Below are 14448 nucleotides of genomic sequence, written 5' to 3'. Positions count from 1 at the left end.
TTGTTGACAATGAAGCGACTAAAGAGGTAGAGTTATAATACCTAAATCATATAGGGACCAATTTCGAAAATAATGCTATCCAGACACGGGATAGATCGAAAGATTATCTGAATTCCATGCAAGATAGTTTGATCTGACAAAAGGACATTGTAAGCAGTACTCCCATTTCCTTGCCGGTTTCTTTCCAAATGCTGCGTTTTCTGTTACTATTCATACACACATCAAAAAAAGTTTTGCATCACCCCAGTTTCCAGAACTCCTTAAGATAGACGTTGACTATAAATATTGTATCACAGAGACAGTCCTTTTGACTGTTCAGAGATATCACTAAACCCGCCCAAAGATGTAAACATCCATGCATGCATGAGCGTCTATTAGACGGAGGGGGTCCGACAGCCGATCAGTTCCAGTCATTCCATCACGTCTCATGGTGTCTGTAGTTCAACCATATCTAGACGGTCAGTACCGTGGTTCGATCGCGTCCGCATTGTTACTTTGTGCCAGGAAGGGCTCTCAACCAGGGAAGTGTCCAGGCGTCTCGGAGTGAACTAAAGTGATGTTGTTGGGACATGGAGGAGATACAGAGAGACAGGAACTGTCGATGACATGCCTCGCTCAGACCGCCCAAGCGCTACTACTGCAGTGGATGACTGCTACCTAAGGATTATGGCTCGGAGGAACCCTGATAGCAAAGCCACCATGTTGAATAATGCTATTCGTGCAGCCACAGTATGTCGTGTTACGACTCAAACTGTGCGCAGGAGGCTGCATGATGCGCAACTTCACTCCTGACGTCCATGGCGAGGTCCATCTACGCAACCACGACAACATGCAGCACGGTACAGATGGGCCGAACAACATGCCGAATGGACCGCTGAGGATTGGTATCACGTTCTTTTCACCGATGAGTGTCACATATGCCTTCAACCAGACAAACGTCGGAGACGTGTTTGGAGGCAACCCGGTCAGCCTGAACGCCTTAGACAAACTTTCCAGCGAGTGCAGCAAGGTGCAGGTTCCCTGATGTTTTCGGGTGGCATTATGTGAAGCCGACGTACGCCGCTGGTGGTCATGGAAGGCGCCGTAACGGCTGTACGATACGTGAATGCCATCCTCCGACCATATCGGCAGCATAATGGCGAGGCATTCGTCTTCATGGATGACAATTCGCGCCCCCATCGTGCGCACCTTGTGAATGACTTCCTTCAGGATAACAACATCGCTCGACTGTAGCGGTCAGCATGTTCTCCAGAAATGAACGCTATCGAACATGCCTGGGATAGATTTAAAAGGGCTGTTTATGGACGACGTGACCCACCAACCACTCTGAGGGATCTACACTGAATCACCGTTGAGGAGTGGGACAATATGGACCAACAGTGCCTTGATGAACTTGTGGATAGTATGCCACGATGAATGCAGGCATGCATCAATGCAAGAGGACGTGCTACTGGGTATTAGAGGTACCGGTGTGTACAGAAATCTGGACCACCACTTCTGAAGATCTCGCTGTATGGTGGTACAACATGCAATGTGTGGTTTTCATGTTAGAACTGACAACTCTACGCAAACGCTGCGGCTTTCGGTCGTTAAGTGAAGGCCGTTGGCCATTGTGTTGTTCTTGGTGAGAGGTGGTGCCTGAAATTTGGTATTCTCGGCATACTCTTGACGCAGAGGATCTCGAATTATTGAATTCTCTAACGGTTTCCGAAACGGAATGTCCCATGCACCTAGCTCCAGCTAACATTTCGCGTTCAGAGGCCGTTAATTCCCATCATGCGGCCATAATCACGTTGAAAACCTTTTCAGATGAATCACTTGAGAACAAATGACAGCTGCGACAAAGCATTGCCGTTTTATACCTTGTGTAAATGACCCTCCCACCATCTGTATATGTGCATGCATATCGCTATCACATGACTTTTGTCCTCTGTATATGTAGTATGTTGTCATCAGAAAAAACTACTTTCGTCCAACAGTAACTGTTCGCTCTCTGATTGCTCGGTGAGGAGGCACGTATGAACAGTAAATCATGAAATATTAGTTTGCCTTATTACGTAAAGGAATAAAAATTTTACTTAACCTTTAAACATTTCTTTGTCACAGGAGTTCTGGGTAATTTTGCAACTGTCATTGTCCTTGTCCTTGAATACATCACCTGATGCACTAATTAACAGACTGTTCCCTTGCAGTTCAGTGTTCGACACTTACAACAGTATAGGTTAATCTGAAACTTAAACTACTCGCCAGTGCTACACTACGATTTTGACTGCTGTAGCTGAGGTCTTGAACTGGCAGAGCACTTCCGTGCTGGGCTCGGCTCTATGTTGACCTCCATTGGGAGAAGGGAGGCATAATCTTTAGGTTTACCTCCCATATTTCATTGCATATTACAGCAAACAGTGGGTAACGCCTGTGATAGCCAGCTTTGGTTTGACACGACGTTTTTTTTTTTTTTTTTGCTTACGTTTTTATCGCTTGTACCAACGTGGATATTGAAGCAAGTACGTTTTCCTTTTAAATGGAACCGTATACTTTTTGTAACTGCATTCGATAGCTCTTGAGAAGAGAGTCACAGTCATATAGCGTTTGTGAATGTTGACGCTCAAACCTGTCGTAAAAAATTTCGAGAAATGTCCTAAAATTTCAGAGCACGGTGGCAGGAATCGGCATTAGTTGCGCAAACACCGCCAAGCAGAGCTCTCGTGCTACGCCGTCAGAATGTCAACGCATTTGTCTGTTTACTTGTGTGCACTGCAGGCCGTTCATTTCTGCTTCAACATTCGTTGCGTGCAAACATGTACACGAATAAAAGTTGGATGCACTATTTTTATACGGTGAATGTAAAAGAGATGCCGTAAAAACAGTACAGTGGTATAGGACTATCTATGCGGCTCGCCTATGTCTGACGCGCCAGGTAATTGCACGAATCACAAGTATTAAGACGCTAGTGCGAACAGACTGCTTCAACGCCAAAAAGAGGACAAGAAAGAAGGCTGCAACTGACAGAGAATACGAAGAAGCTGTTCTGGCAACGACGATAATGAATACGCACAGTGGTACGAGACATATTGCCAAGGAATGTGGAATCAACCAGACGAGAGTCATTCGTGTCCTGCATCGGCAGAATTTCCATACCTATCACCTGTCACTACATCAGGCACTCGACTATCGTGATTTGGAACGTCGTACAGAATTTGTCGGTTTGCCCTTCAGCAAGTGAGAGACGACTCTATTTTTTACCAACGTGTGCTCTTTACCGATGAAACTACCGACGCTAATGTAAATTTGCATAACGTGCTCTACTGGACAGCCGAAAATCCACACTGGCTTCGTCAGGTGAAACATTAACGGCCGTGGAGCGTAAGCATATGTTGTGCCATCATTGGAAATTACATTGTGGGACCTTACTTCATCTCAGGCGTTCTAAATTGACATTCGTACGCACACTTTCTGACGAAAATTCTGCTAGTTCTACGACGAGAGGTACCGCTGGATATTCGACAATGCGTGTGTCTGCAACACGACGCTCGTCCAGCTCAAAAATGGTTCAAATGGCTCTGAGCACTATGGGACTCAACTGATGTGGTCATTAGTCCCCAAGAACTTAGAACTACTTAAACCTAACTAACCTAAGGACATCACACACATCCATGTCCGAGGCAGGATTCGAACCTGCGACCGTAGCAGTCGCACGGTTCCGGACTGCGCGCCTAGAACCGCGAGACCACCGCGGCCGGCGCTCGTCCAGCTCACTCGTCCTGTGTTGGAACGCAAATACTGGATGAGAACTTTTCTGGGCGTTGGATAAGACGAAATTCTGTTGCCAGTTAACCTGCGAGGTCTCCCGATTTGACTCCTCTCGATTTCTTTCTTTGGGGCTCACTCAAAGGTGCGGTCTATGAAGAAGCTCCAACTATGACAGACGACACGTGACATCGAACTCGCCAGTGCTCTACCATATCATCCACTGTAATTACATCTGTTCATCGTTCGTGCCTTTCAGTCCGTGGTCAACAGTTTGAAAAGATGCTTCAGAAAAGGATAAACATTTTTTTTAATACATAATTTACACTCCTGGAAATGGAAAAAAGAACACATTGACACCGGTGTGTCAGACCCACCATACTTGCTCCGGACACTGCGAGAGGGCTGTACAAGCAATGATCACACGCACGGCACAGCGGACACACCAGGAACCGCGGTGTTGGCCGGCGAATGGCGCTAGCTGCGCAGCATTTGTGCACCGCCGCCGTCAGTGTCAGCCAGTTTGCCGTGGCATACGGAGCTCCATCGCAGTCTTTAACACTGGTAGCATGCCGCGACAGCGTGGACGTGAACCGTATGTGCAGTTGACGGACTTTGAGCGAGGGCGTATAGTGGGCATGCGGGAGGCCGGGTGGACGTACCGCCGAATTGCTCAACACGTGGGGCGTGAGGTCTCCACAGTACATCGATGTTGTCGCCAGTGGTCGGCGGAAGGTGCACGTGCCCGTCGACCTGGGACCGGACCGCAGCAACGCACGGATGCACGCCAAGACCGTAGGATCCTACGCAGTGCCGTAGGGGACCGCACCGCCACTTCCCAGCAAATTAGGGACACTGTTGCTCCTGGGGTATCGGCGAGGACCATTCGCAACCGTCTCCATGAAGCTGGGCTACGGTCCCGCACACCGTTAGGCCGTCTTCCGCTCACGCCCCAACATCGTGCAGCCCGCCTCCAGTGGTGTCGCGACAGGCGTGAATGGAGGGACGAATGGAGACGTGTCGTCTTCAGCGATGAGAGTCGCTTCTGCCTTGGTGCCAATGATGGTCGTATGCGTGTTTGGCGCCGTGCAGGTGAGCGCCACAATCAGGACTGCATACGACCGAGGCACACAGGGCCAACACCCGGCATCATGGTGTGGGGAGCTATCTCCTACACTGGCCGTACACCACTGGTGATCGTCGAGGGGACACTGAATAGTGCACGGTACATCCAAACCGTCATCGAACCCATCGTTCTACCATTCCTAGACCGGCAAGGGAACTTGCTGTTCCAACAGGACAATGCACGTCCGCATGTATCCCGTGCCACCCAACGTGCTCTAGAAGGTGTAAGTCAACTACCCTGGCCAGCAAGATCTCCGGATCTGTCCCCCATTGAGCATGTTTGGGACTGGATGAAGCGTCGTCTCGCCGGCCGAAGTGGCCGTGCGGTTAAAGGCGCTGCAGTCTGGAACCGCAAGACCGCTACGGTCGCAGGTTCGACTCCTGCCTCGGGCATGGATGTTTGTGATGTCCTTAGGTTAGTTAGGTTTAACTAGTTCTAAGTTCTAGGGGACTAATGACCTCAGCAGTTGAGTCCCATAGTGCTCAGAGCCAGCCAAGCGTCGTCTCACGCTGTCTGCACGTCCAGCACGAACGCTGGTCCAACTGAGGCGCCAGGTGGAAATGGCATGGCAAGCCGTTCCACAGGACTACATCCAGCATCTCTACGATCGTCTCCATGGGAGAATAGCAGCCTGTATTGCTGCGAAAGGTGGATATACACTGTACTAGTGCCGACATTGTGCATGCTCTGTTGCCTGTGTCTATGTGCCTGTGGTTCTGTCAGTGTGATCATGTGATGTATCTGACCCCAGGAATGTGTCAATAAAGTTTCCCCTTCCTGGGACAATGAATTCACGGTGTTCTTATTTCAATTTCCAGGAGTGTATGTTATGTGATTAGGGTGGTTACCAAATCATTGTTAGTAAATTATTTATTTCATTTACGTGTGTACGAAATTGCATTGCAGCATCAAATAAGTCGACTGCGTGTATTGCACGTAGCTGGTAACACTGTCATTACGCGCTTACGTTCAGCATGAAACGACGTTTCGTTAAGAAGAATATTTATTTTGCGGTGTACAGGTGGTCACCAAAATATTTTAATAAAATGGTTAGTCCAACGAATGCATCCCATATGATATAATTTAGAGCAGTGTAGATAGAGACAGTTGTCCGACAGCATGTATTTTACCTCTAAGGAGCACACAGCCAAGTACAGGAAAAGAGAGGTCAAATCTTCCTTCTAAAATTTAGATATTTAATGCAGTAGTTGCTTTTTGCAGCGTATAAGATCTATTTATTTTTGAAGGATGAACAGTTGATTCCTTTGTTTCAGTTCATGTAAATCTGGGAGCGCTTTGTGATACGCTAGATTCTACTCTATGTCGTATTTTCATATACAGCATTCGTAGTTGAACGTGCGTCTAGATCGTAAGGTGGTTCAAGGGGAAATAAAGTTTTATTCCGGTAGCGCAGGCCTACCTTATGGTATACAAGTACGCAGCCTGGTCCGAGACGCCTACTTGGCAGTCTTAGCACCGCAAATACCGTTTCCGGCCACCCTGATCTCACATTCTAGGACATTTCTAGAATATTTTTACGACAGGCTTCAACGTTAATATTAGCAAACGCTATATCACTGTAATTGTCTTCTCAAGAGCTGTAGATTACAGTTATAAAAAGTATTCGGTTTCATTTAAAAAGAAGTACTTAATTCAATATCTCAGTTGATACCAACGCTAAAAACATTTTGCCGAAAACTGCGATTCGGTATATATATAAAAGCAACACACACACACACACACACACACACTCACACACACATCAAAATTCCAATAAATTCGGTGAAGAATTTTCGGAGGGATACGATCTTGAATAAACGAACATTTACGTTTTTATTTACATACATAGGATTAAAGTGATCCCTTTTTCATCATTTTTGCAGGCTGTCTCTCCCATGTTTGTGAGCATGGCTCAGGAAGGCGAGTTGGACGCCGGATTCTTTTCTTTAGCGCTCGGCGGCCAGGACGTGGCGTCCGTCAGCCTCACGCCGATGGACACCAAGGTAGGCGGCAATAACGTTCGGCGTTAAGTACACTCTCTGTCAATCTCCGATCTCCCTGCAGTGCACGACAAAAATTTTGAAATACTTGCAGAAGATGCTGCAGGACAACTTGCAGAAACCTGTCTAAAATCATATTACACCGCTATCAGCTGCTGCGAAAATCATATTAATGAATTTGAAGCCATTTTGACTGTTTTTCGACCTTGATTGTCTCAAAAAATATGTAAAGTTTTTTTTTAATTACCACTACCAGTCACAAACTTTATCAACTATTGTATTACTTATTTATTTAGCGACATGTTTCGAGGGTTAAACCTCATCTTCAGGCTAAATCGCGTTACAAAAGCAACTTTACAATAAGGTCATACTGATGTTACATGGTCTTTTCGTAAATGCTGCACTACAGAACTGTTTGTGATCGCGTTTCCAAGTTACTGCTATGTTAGTGACAATTTGTGAACAGTGACCAAGAGAGCCACGGAAATGGAAACACCGTAACGCATCACCACGAGACTGCCACGCCAGAAGAACAAAGATGACCACAGCATTTACGAAAAGACTATGTAACATCAGTAAGCACCAGTATACAATAGTTGACAAAGTTTGTGACTGGTAGCGGTAATTTAAAAAAACCTTTACATAAATCATATTAATGTCTTTTACTATTGTATCATTGACGCACTGGACCTTTTGCGCAAAATTTTGCCTTTATGTATTGAGTTGTAAGGTTCAGTTAGCGTTTCTCACATTATATAGAGTGGAATGAGACATATGCATATGTGTAAACAGATGCTGAGATTGCAAACATTAGGATGTCTGATGATGACAGTCAAAACTGGTACCATTAATAAAGGTTGCTCACAGCAGTTGACGATGGTACAATATGATTTTCGATGAATAAAAAAGTTTGTCATTCGTCTTTTGCTAGAAAATTATATTTAGTACTAAATTTTTCCTGTAAAAGTATTTTTATTTCACGCTTGTAAGCGTGACAGATCTAGCCACACAATGACCATATTCAGAAAATACAACAGGAAAGGAGGAAATTTCCTCAGTAAAAGCTTGAAAAATTTGCTAGTTCTGCTTACAATAGACATAAGGTAAATTTTAATGTATATGCACGTAAGTCATAGACATGACACAGTGAACAGAGTATGTAGCTGTCACTGTAAATCTGAGCACAAAACCAGGAAATTATGTATTCTGACAAAGCAGTGTCTCACTTTCACTACCCCTTTGCTCTAGCATACATCCTCTATATGTCAGTAGAGAACCAAGCAAACTTCTGCTTGTTCAGAATACAAGGAGGTCAAATTAAACAGATATTTAAAAAATCCTTGGATTCTATACTGTTAGTCTTTAATTTACATCAGATTGTTCTTGCAATCGTGAAATAATTTAAAATTATTAATTTCTAACATTTGGTTGTCTATTCCAAGTTATATCACCTAGGCGGGTTACGTCTTTACCCGCAATCCTTGCAAGATTGCATGGAGGTGAAATCTATACTGGTGAAATCTATACTAGCAGTAACACGAAGTTAAGATTACACGTTCAAAAAGAGAGATGAAATATCAGCAGCACTGAGGAACAGATTGAAATTTTACACAAAATGAGAAGAAGCATTCGGTTGGAGAATTTGAGAAATGAGAGATTTATTTTATGAAATGGTAGGAACCAGTCAACGTGCAGGTGATGTCGGCAGTCCTCTGAGGCACATCGCAGCAGGAAGAGGAGAGCCGCCAGTCTATGCGGAATCTTGCCCTTCACCGTCCGAGTTATGCCGTCTCTTTTCCTCATATAATAACTGACGTAAACAATTCGCAACCAGAAGTGTAATATATTTTTTTATAATGTTCGATACTTAAAAATGTTTGGATTAAACACGGATGTTGAATAATTGTTTACATGAATACCGTTCACTATGTTCATTACAGTGTTTGACAGTTTTAAATCCTTGAAGTTACTGGAGATAGATGATTAAATGTGAAAGGTGAATAGGTGTATGTGGAGATGGCTGTAAAAGATGAAATCTGTGTATCATGGAGAGATTAACTATTGAAATTTCGAGAGCGCATGTTCCGAGAAGTGTCGTGAAACATATTACGAAAGAAGTTCAATAAGTAAAAGAACACATTTTTCTGAAAGCAGGTTGGTTTAGTCTGGATTCCAATACATCATATTAATTCCCTCTCTTTTGGCTACAAAATCCTATTTTTCAGCATAATCTTCGTTGAATGCGAGGGCCTCACGCCACCTTACTGGGAGAGCCTGTATGTCCACATGGTACCTCTCTACTGGTCGACATCTTGCTGCATTAATAACCTCCCCGTCATCCATGTACTGCTTCCCGCGGAGTGCATCCTTCATGGCTCTGAGCATTATGGGACTTAACTTCGGAGGTCATCAGTCCCCTACAACTTATAACTACTTAAACCTAACTAACCTAAGGACATCACACACACCCATGCCCGAGGCAGGATTCGAACCTGCGACCGTAGCGGTCGCGCGGTTCCAGACTGTAGCGCCTAGAACCCACGGTCACCTCGGCCGGCTGCATCCTTCATGGGCCCAACAGATGGAAGTCGGAAGGTGCGAGATCCAGGCTGCAGAGTGGATGAGTAACAACAGTCCAATGAAGTTCTTTGAGCTCCTCTCGGGTGTGCAGACTTGTGTGAGGCCTTGCGTTGTCGTGGAGAAGGAGAGGTTCGAATGTATTTTATGGTGCCAAATGCACTGAAGTTGTTCCAACGCTGCAGCCGTATGCGGCCGTCCGGCACGCGGCAGACAGGACGGGTTTGCGAGACCTTGCTGCGGTGATGACAGGCCCCTCTCCCAACGACTCACCGTGCTTTTGGTTACTGCTAGGTCTCCGTATACATTCTTTAAACGCCTATGAATATATGCGATACTCTGTTTTTCCACCAGAAGAAACTCAATGACAGTTCTCTGCTTGGAACGACCTCTGTTACATATGCCATTTCGAAAGCTACATATATAGCCGCCGAATGTCGAAATTTCATGAAACTGTAGGGGCTGAAGCGGGAATAGTCCACGAAGTCTCACAACAAATCCCTCATCTTTTCAACTGAAATTGGCCGAGAAAAAAATGTTGCGTTACTTATAAAACGCCCCTCGTGCTTCCCCCGCATGTGTCTCACGAAAATGATAAAATTAGAGCAGTTCAAAAAATGGTTCAAATGGCTCTGAGCACTATGGGACAACTTCTGAGCTCATCAGTCCTCTAGAACTTATAACTACTTAAACCTAACTAAGCTAAGAACATCACACACATCCATGATCGTAGCGGTCGCGCGGTTCCAGACTGAAGCGCCTAGAACCGCTCGGCCACTCCGGCCGGCTCAGAGCAGTTCATTCGAAGATTCATCGAGAGTCGCTCTTCTCCCGTACCACTGGCGAATGGAAAAGAGAAAGGCTGAAATGATGGTCGTTCCACAAATATGCCTCGCCATACACCTTGATGTGTCTTGCAGACTATAACTATAGGTGTAGGCGTGTATATGGAGAGGGCTGTATGGTCCATGGAATGAAGGCGACAAATGAAAACGTTAATACTAATAAAACATTGGAACTGAAGCATCGTCTGTCGTCGTCAATATGCAACGATAACTGGATCCTTTCTGCTGTTATTTTGTTGCATAAAAACCTCTCACGTTGTTTTCAAGCATTGAAAGATGTTTGCAGGCCGCGGTGGCCGTGCGGTTCTGGCGCTGCAGTCCGGAACCGCGGGGCTGCTACGGTCGCAGGTTCGAATCCTGCCTCGGGCATGGGTGTGTGTGATGTCCTTAGGTTAGTTAGGTTTAAGTAGCTCTAAGTTCTAGGGGACTTATGACCTAAGATGTTGAGTCCCATAGTGCTCAGAGCCATTTGAACCATTTTTTTGAAAGATGTTTGTCGTGATAAAAACCAGAGACTACTCCAATAAGTAGTGATAATCAAGCCCTAAGCTTTCAAGCTATGCAAAATATATCATTCTCATGCCACATACAAGCAAATTTGATAGGCTAACTTATCAGTAAAGTTGAATAGAAACAGACGCGCCCACACACACATACTTTTATAATTCAGTGCAACAGAAAAGAAATGTATATTGGGCAATTATAATTAAAGTGCAGCTACTCACCTTGGTCCAGTGTGGGCTGTAATTATCGTATGGCAGGGAAACGTGCTATATATTCTAACGCTTAAATCGGAACAGATTTACACTGGAAAAAAATTAGTTCCAATTTTAGCCGTCAGGTGCAAATCTGGTGCTGTGAATGCAAGAAAGATGTATAGAAATGTTTCCATAAGTAATGGATGAGGAACAGGACGAGGGCAGAAAAGTCAAACGAGTGAGAAATGCACAATGTTAATTTTATTACTAACCACTGTGTAAATTTGTTCAATCTGAGCATTGGAGGCGTCGATGAGATGCTGCACAGTGCCAGATATGCACCTGGTTGCCAAAATTTGAACTAATTTTTTTCCAGCCTAAATCGGTTTCCCATTAATGCACTAGAATATCTACCAAGTTTTGCTTCCATACGATAATTACTGCCCACACTGGACCTCGATGAGTAGCTGCACTTTAATTGTAACCACCTGGTATAATAAACACCTGTCGGTGAAACAGCTCTAGTTCACTTACCTTGACTGGACCTGGAAGCTAATAGCATGCAAAGAAAATTGGCTTATTATCAATGTCTTGCGAAATCGAAATTCAGTGATTGTTTCCGATTCATCCCGAGTGGTTGTGGATCGTAATCACAGGATTCAAAAAGATGGGTCGCATGCAATATGGCGCGCTTCAGTGGCTTAATATAAAGAACGATAGGGTATGCAGGGTTAACATTAATCAAAGCGACAATTTGCAGGTACGAATCCCTGTCTGGAACTGGAGGAAAATTGTCCTACGAACATGTATCTGGAAATGCATCGTTGTCACAGTAGATGGCACTGACGACTGCAAGTTCCTCTGACCATGTGCTGTGTGTTCCTTGTGTATTGCAGGCTGTGTGATTGACGCAGCGTACTATAAGCCGCAGAATGGCCAGGTATTCATGCCGGGAACAAGCTGAGATGGTGTTTGTGTACGGCCAAGTAGATGGAAATGATCGAGTGGTAGCTTGGCTATACCAAAACAGGTACCCTCACAGACACCAACCGCATCACACAGCATTTCAAGCCCTTTTTGGACGTTTATGTGATCGTGGGTCCTTTCAGACAGACGAACATACAGGGAGGCGGCAGACTGTGCGTACACCAGATTTGGAGGACCGGGTTCTAAGGATATTGAGACGACCCTAGTATAACCTCCGAGTAAGTGGCCCGCCAACATGATGTAAGCCAAAGTACTGTTATGCGTATCCTGCATGACAACCGCTACCATCCCTATCACCTGCAACGAGTACAGAGATTATTAAAAACGGATTTCCCTCTACAGGAAGGATTCTGTCAATGCGTTTTGCCCAGACCATCACAGTTATGGGATTTTTGTCACGAGTCCTCTTTACCGACGAAGCAGCTTTACCAGAAATACCATCATCAATCTGCATAACCGTAACCGCCATCTGTGGGCTACAGACAATCTTCCGGGAATGGTGAAGGCGTCTTATCAGTATCGGTTCAGCATCAGTGTGCGGGCAGGGATTCTTGGCGACCACGTACTTGAACCGGTTATTATTCTACAATGCTTCGACGGAGGAACGTAACTGGGCTTCCCGCGGAATACTCTGTCTGGGCTGCTTGAGAATGTGCATTTGGCAATACGAGAGGTTTTGTGGTTTCTGCATGACGGAGCAATACACTACTTCCGCATTACAGTTCGCAGACACCTCAGCAACATTTTCCCTGGATGTCGGATAGGATGTGGAGGCCCTGTAGCATGGACTGCTAGGTCACTAGACTTGCCCCCCTGGATATTTATATCTGAAAAAAGTTCTGTACTGTGTTCTGGAACGATTTGTTGTCGTTTCATTCATATCTTCCATTCCTGGACACATGTTCTTAGGATCTTTTTTTCTCCATTTCCAGTCAGAAATCTGTCCCTGCAGGTTTGTTGGTTTTATTCATTTGGTTCAAATGGCTCTGAGCACTATGGGACTTAACTTCTGAGGTCATCAGTCCCCTAGAACTTAGAACTACTTAAACCTAACTAACCCAAGGACATCACACACATCCATGCCCGAGGTAGGATTCGAACCTGCCACCGTAGCGGTCACGCGGTTCCAGACTGAGGCACCTAGAACCGCTCGGCCACACCTGCTGTTGGTTTTATTAATCTTCACCCTGTATATTACAACATATCCGAAAGAAGCGAATTAATAAACACCTAATATTGTAACTGCACCCAAGGAAATGATTTTACGACCTCATGTGGGTACTCAAACCTATAAGTACAAGAGTCAGATTCACGACAAGCAACAGAAACATCATATTCTCATCTCACGTTTCTTGAATAAGTAAAAACTGTTTTATACTTTAGGAGAGGAGAGGATAACATTTGTTGATTTACACCACGACGAAGCTGAAAAATAATGTACGACGTATAACAAGCTTCCATTGAACTGGGTATCAGCAACCTATACGATTCCATTAAAAACGTTTACTCTGACCTGATTCCGACCTGTGGAGTGATCGCAACTACGCAACGTAAATTTAACCTCATCATGATAACTAAGCTTCATCACAGCAAGTAAACGGCAATGATCTCACTCTGTTCTTCATTCACTACAGAAGCTCCACAACAACATGGACCTCCACCAGACAAAGGCAGCCTTCTCTCCTACTGAAACCCTAACGGAACATAGACATCACTCGAATCGTAATGTAATGGCGAATTCTTTATCAAGCGAGAAGAATGGACTGCAACTCACAAACGATTTCCATAGGTCGAAAGCAAACTGTCTCACCAAAGACATAAAATTACTTCAGTGAACAGGTAAAGAGTTTGCTGCAGTGCTTTTGTCGATTAATCGAAAATGATTGTAGCAGACTCATGTAAAGCATTGCATTGATTGTGACATACTAGCTGCTAAGAACTGGGGATAGATATTCTAATTAGATTGCCTGACGAAAAACGATATTTGCGACGTACCAAAATTAAGGAATTGGTGGTCGGTCCGTATTTGGGCTGTGTACAGATATGTTCAGAATATAGCGTCCAGCCGCGCACATCTGCTTTCATGCCCATTAGCTAAGACAGCTGGAACAACATTTACATATTGTGATCATCTGGCCAAATAGATAAAGCACTGGAAAATTAAGCGAAATTTTAAATAAAAAATGACAATAAATGAATATTAATAAATAGCTACAAAAAATTATTTTTTGCTGATAATAAATTGATTTAGACGACATCACAAAGTGATTAATTTCCAGAAAGAAATTTTCTCTCTGCACTGATATAAAACTTCTTGGCAGGAGTGTTGGCTTCGCCGGAGAACTTCCGTGAAATTTGGAAGATAGAACGCGAGGTAATAGCGGAAGTAAAGCTGTGAGGATGGGTTGTGAGTCGTGCTTGGGTAGCTCAATTTGGCAGTCTGTCTTCGGCAATGCACGTGGTTGACA

General features: G+C 44.6%; 1 protein-coding gene across 1 annotated transcript in view; it reads left to right on the top strand.

Annotated features, from left to right (window-relative positions):
* LOC126249480 (uncharacterized) overlaps nt 1-14448 on the top strand; it is a 288417-nt gene that overhangs the window by 153430 nt on the left and 120539 nt on the right. Inside the window, exon 3 of the mRNA XM_049951132.1 lies at nt 6757-6876. Within this exon, the coding sequence (XP_049807089.1) occupies nt 6769-6876 (108 nt within the window). The 5' untranslated portion in view covers nt 6757-6768. The remainder of the gene's footprint in view (nt 1-6756; nt 6877-14448) is intronic.

This window comes from Schistocerca nitens, chromosome 3, assembly GCF_023898315.1.
Source record: "Schistocerca nitens isolate TAMUIC-IGC-003100 chromosome 3, iqSchNite1.1, whole genome shotgun sequence".
NCBI lineage: Eukaryota > Metazoa > Arthropoda > Insecta > Orthoptera > Acrididae > Schistocerca > Schistocerca nitens.
Note: the sequence above shows the minus strand (reverse complement) of the source record. Positions and strands in the feature narration are given on the sequence as shown.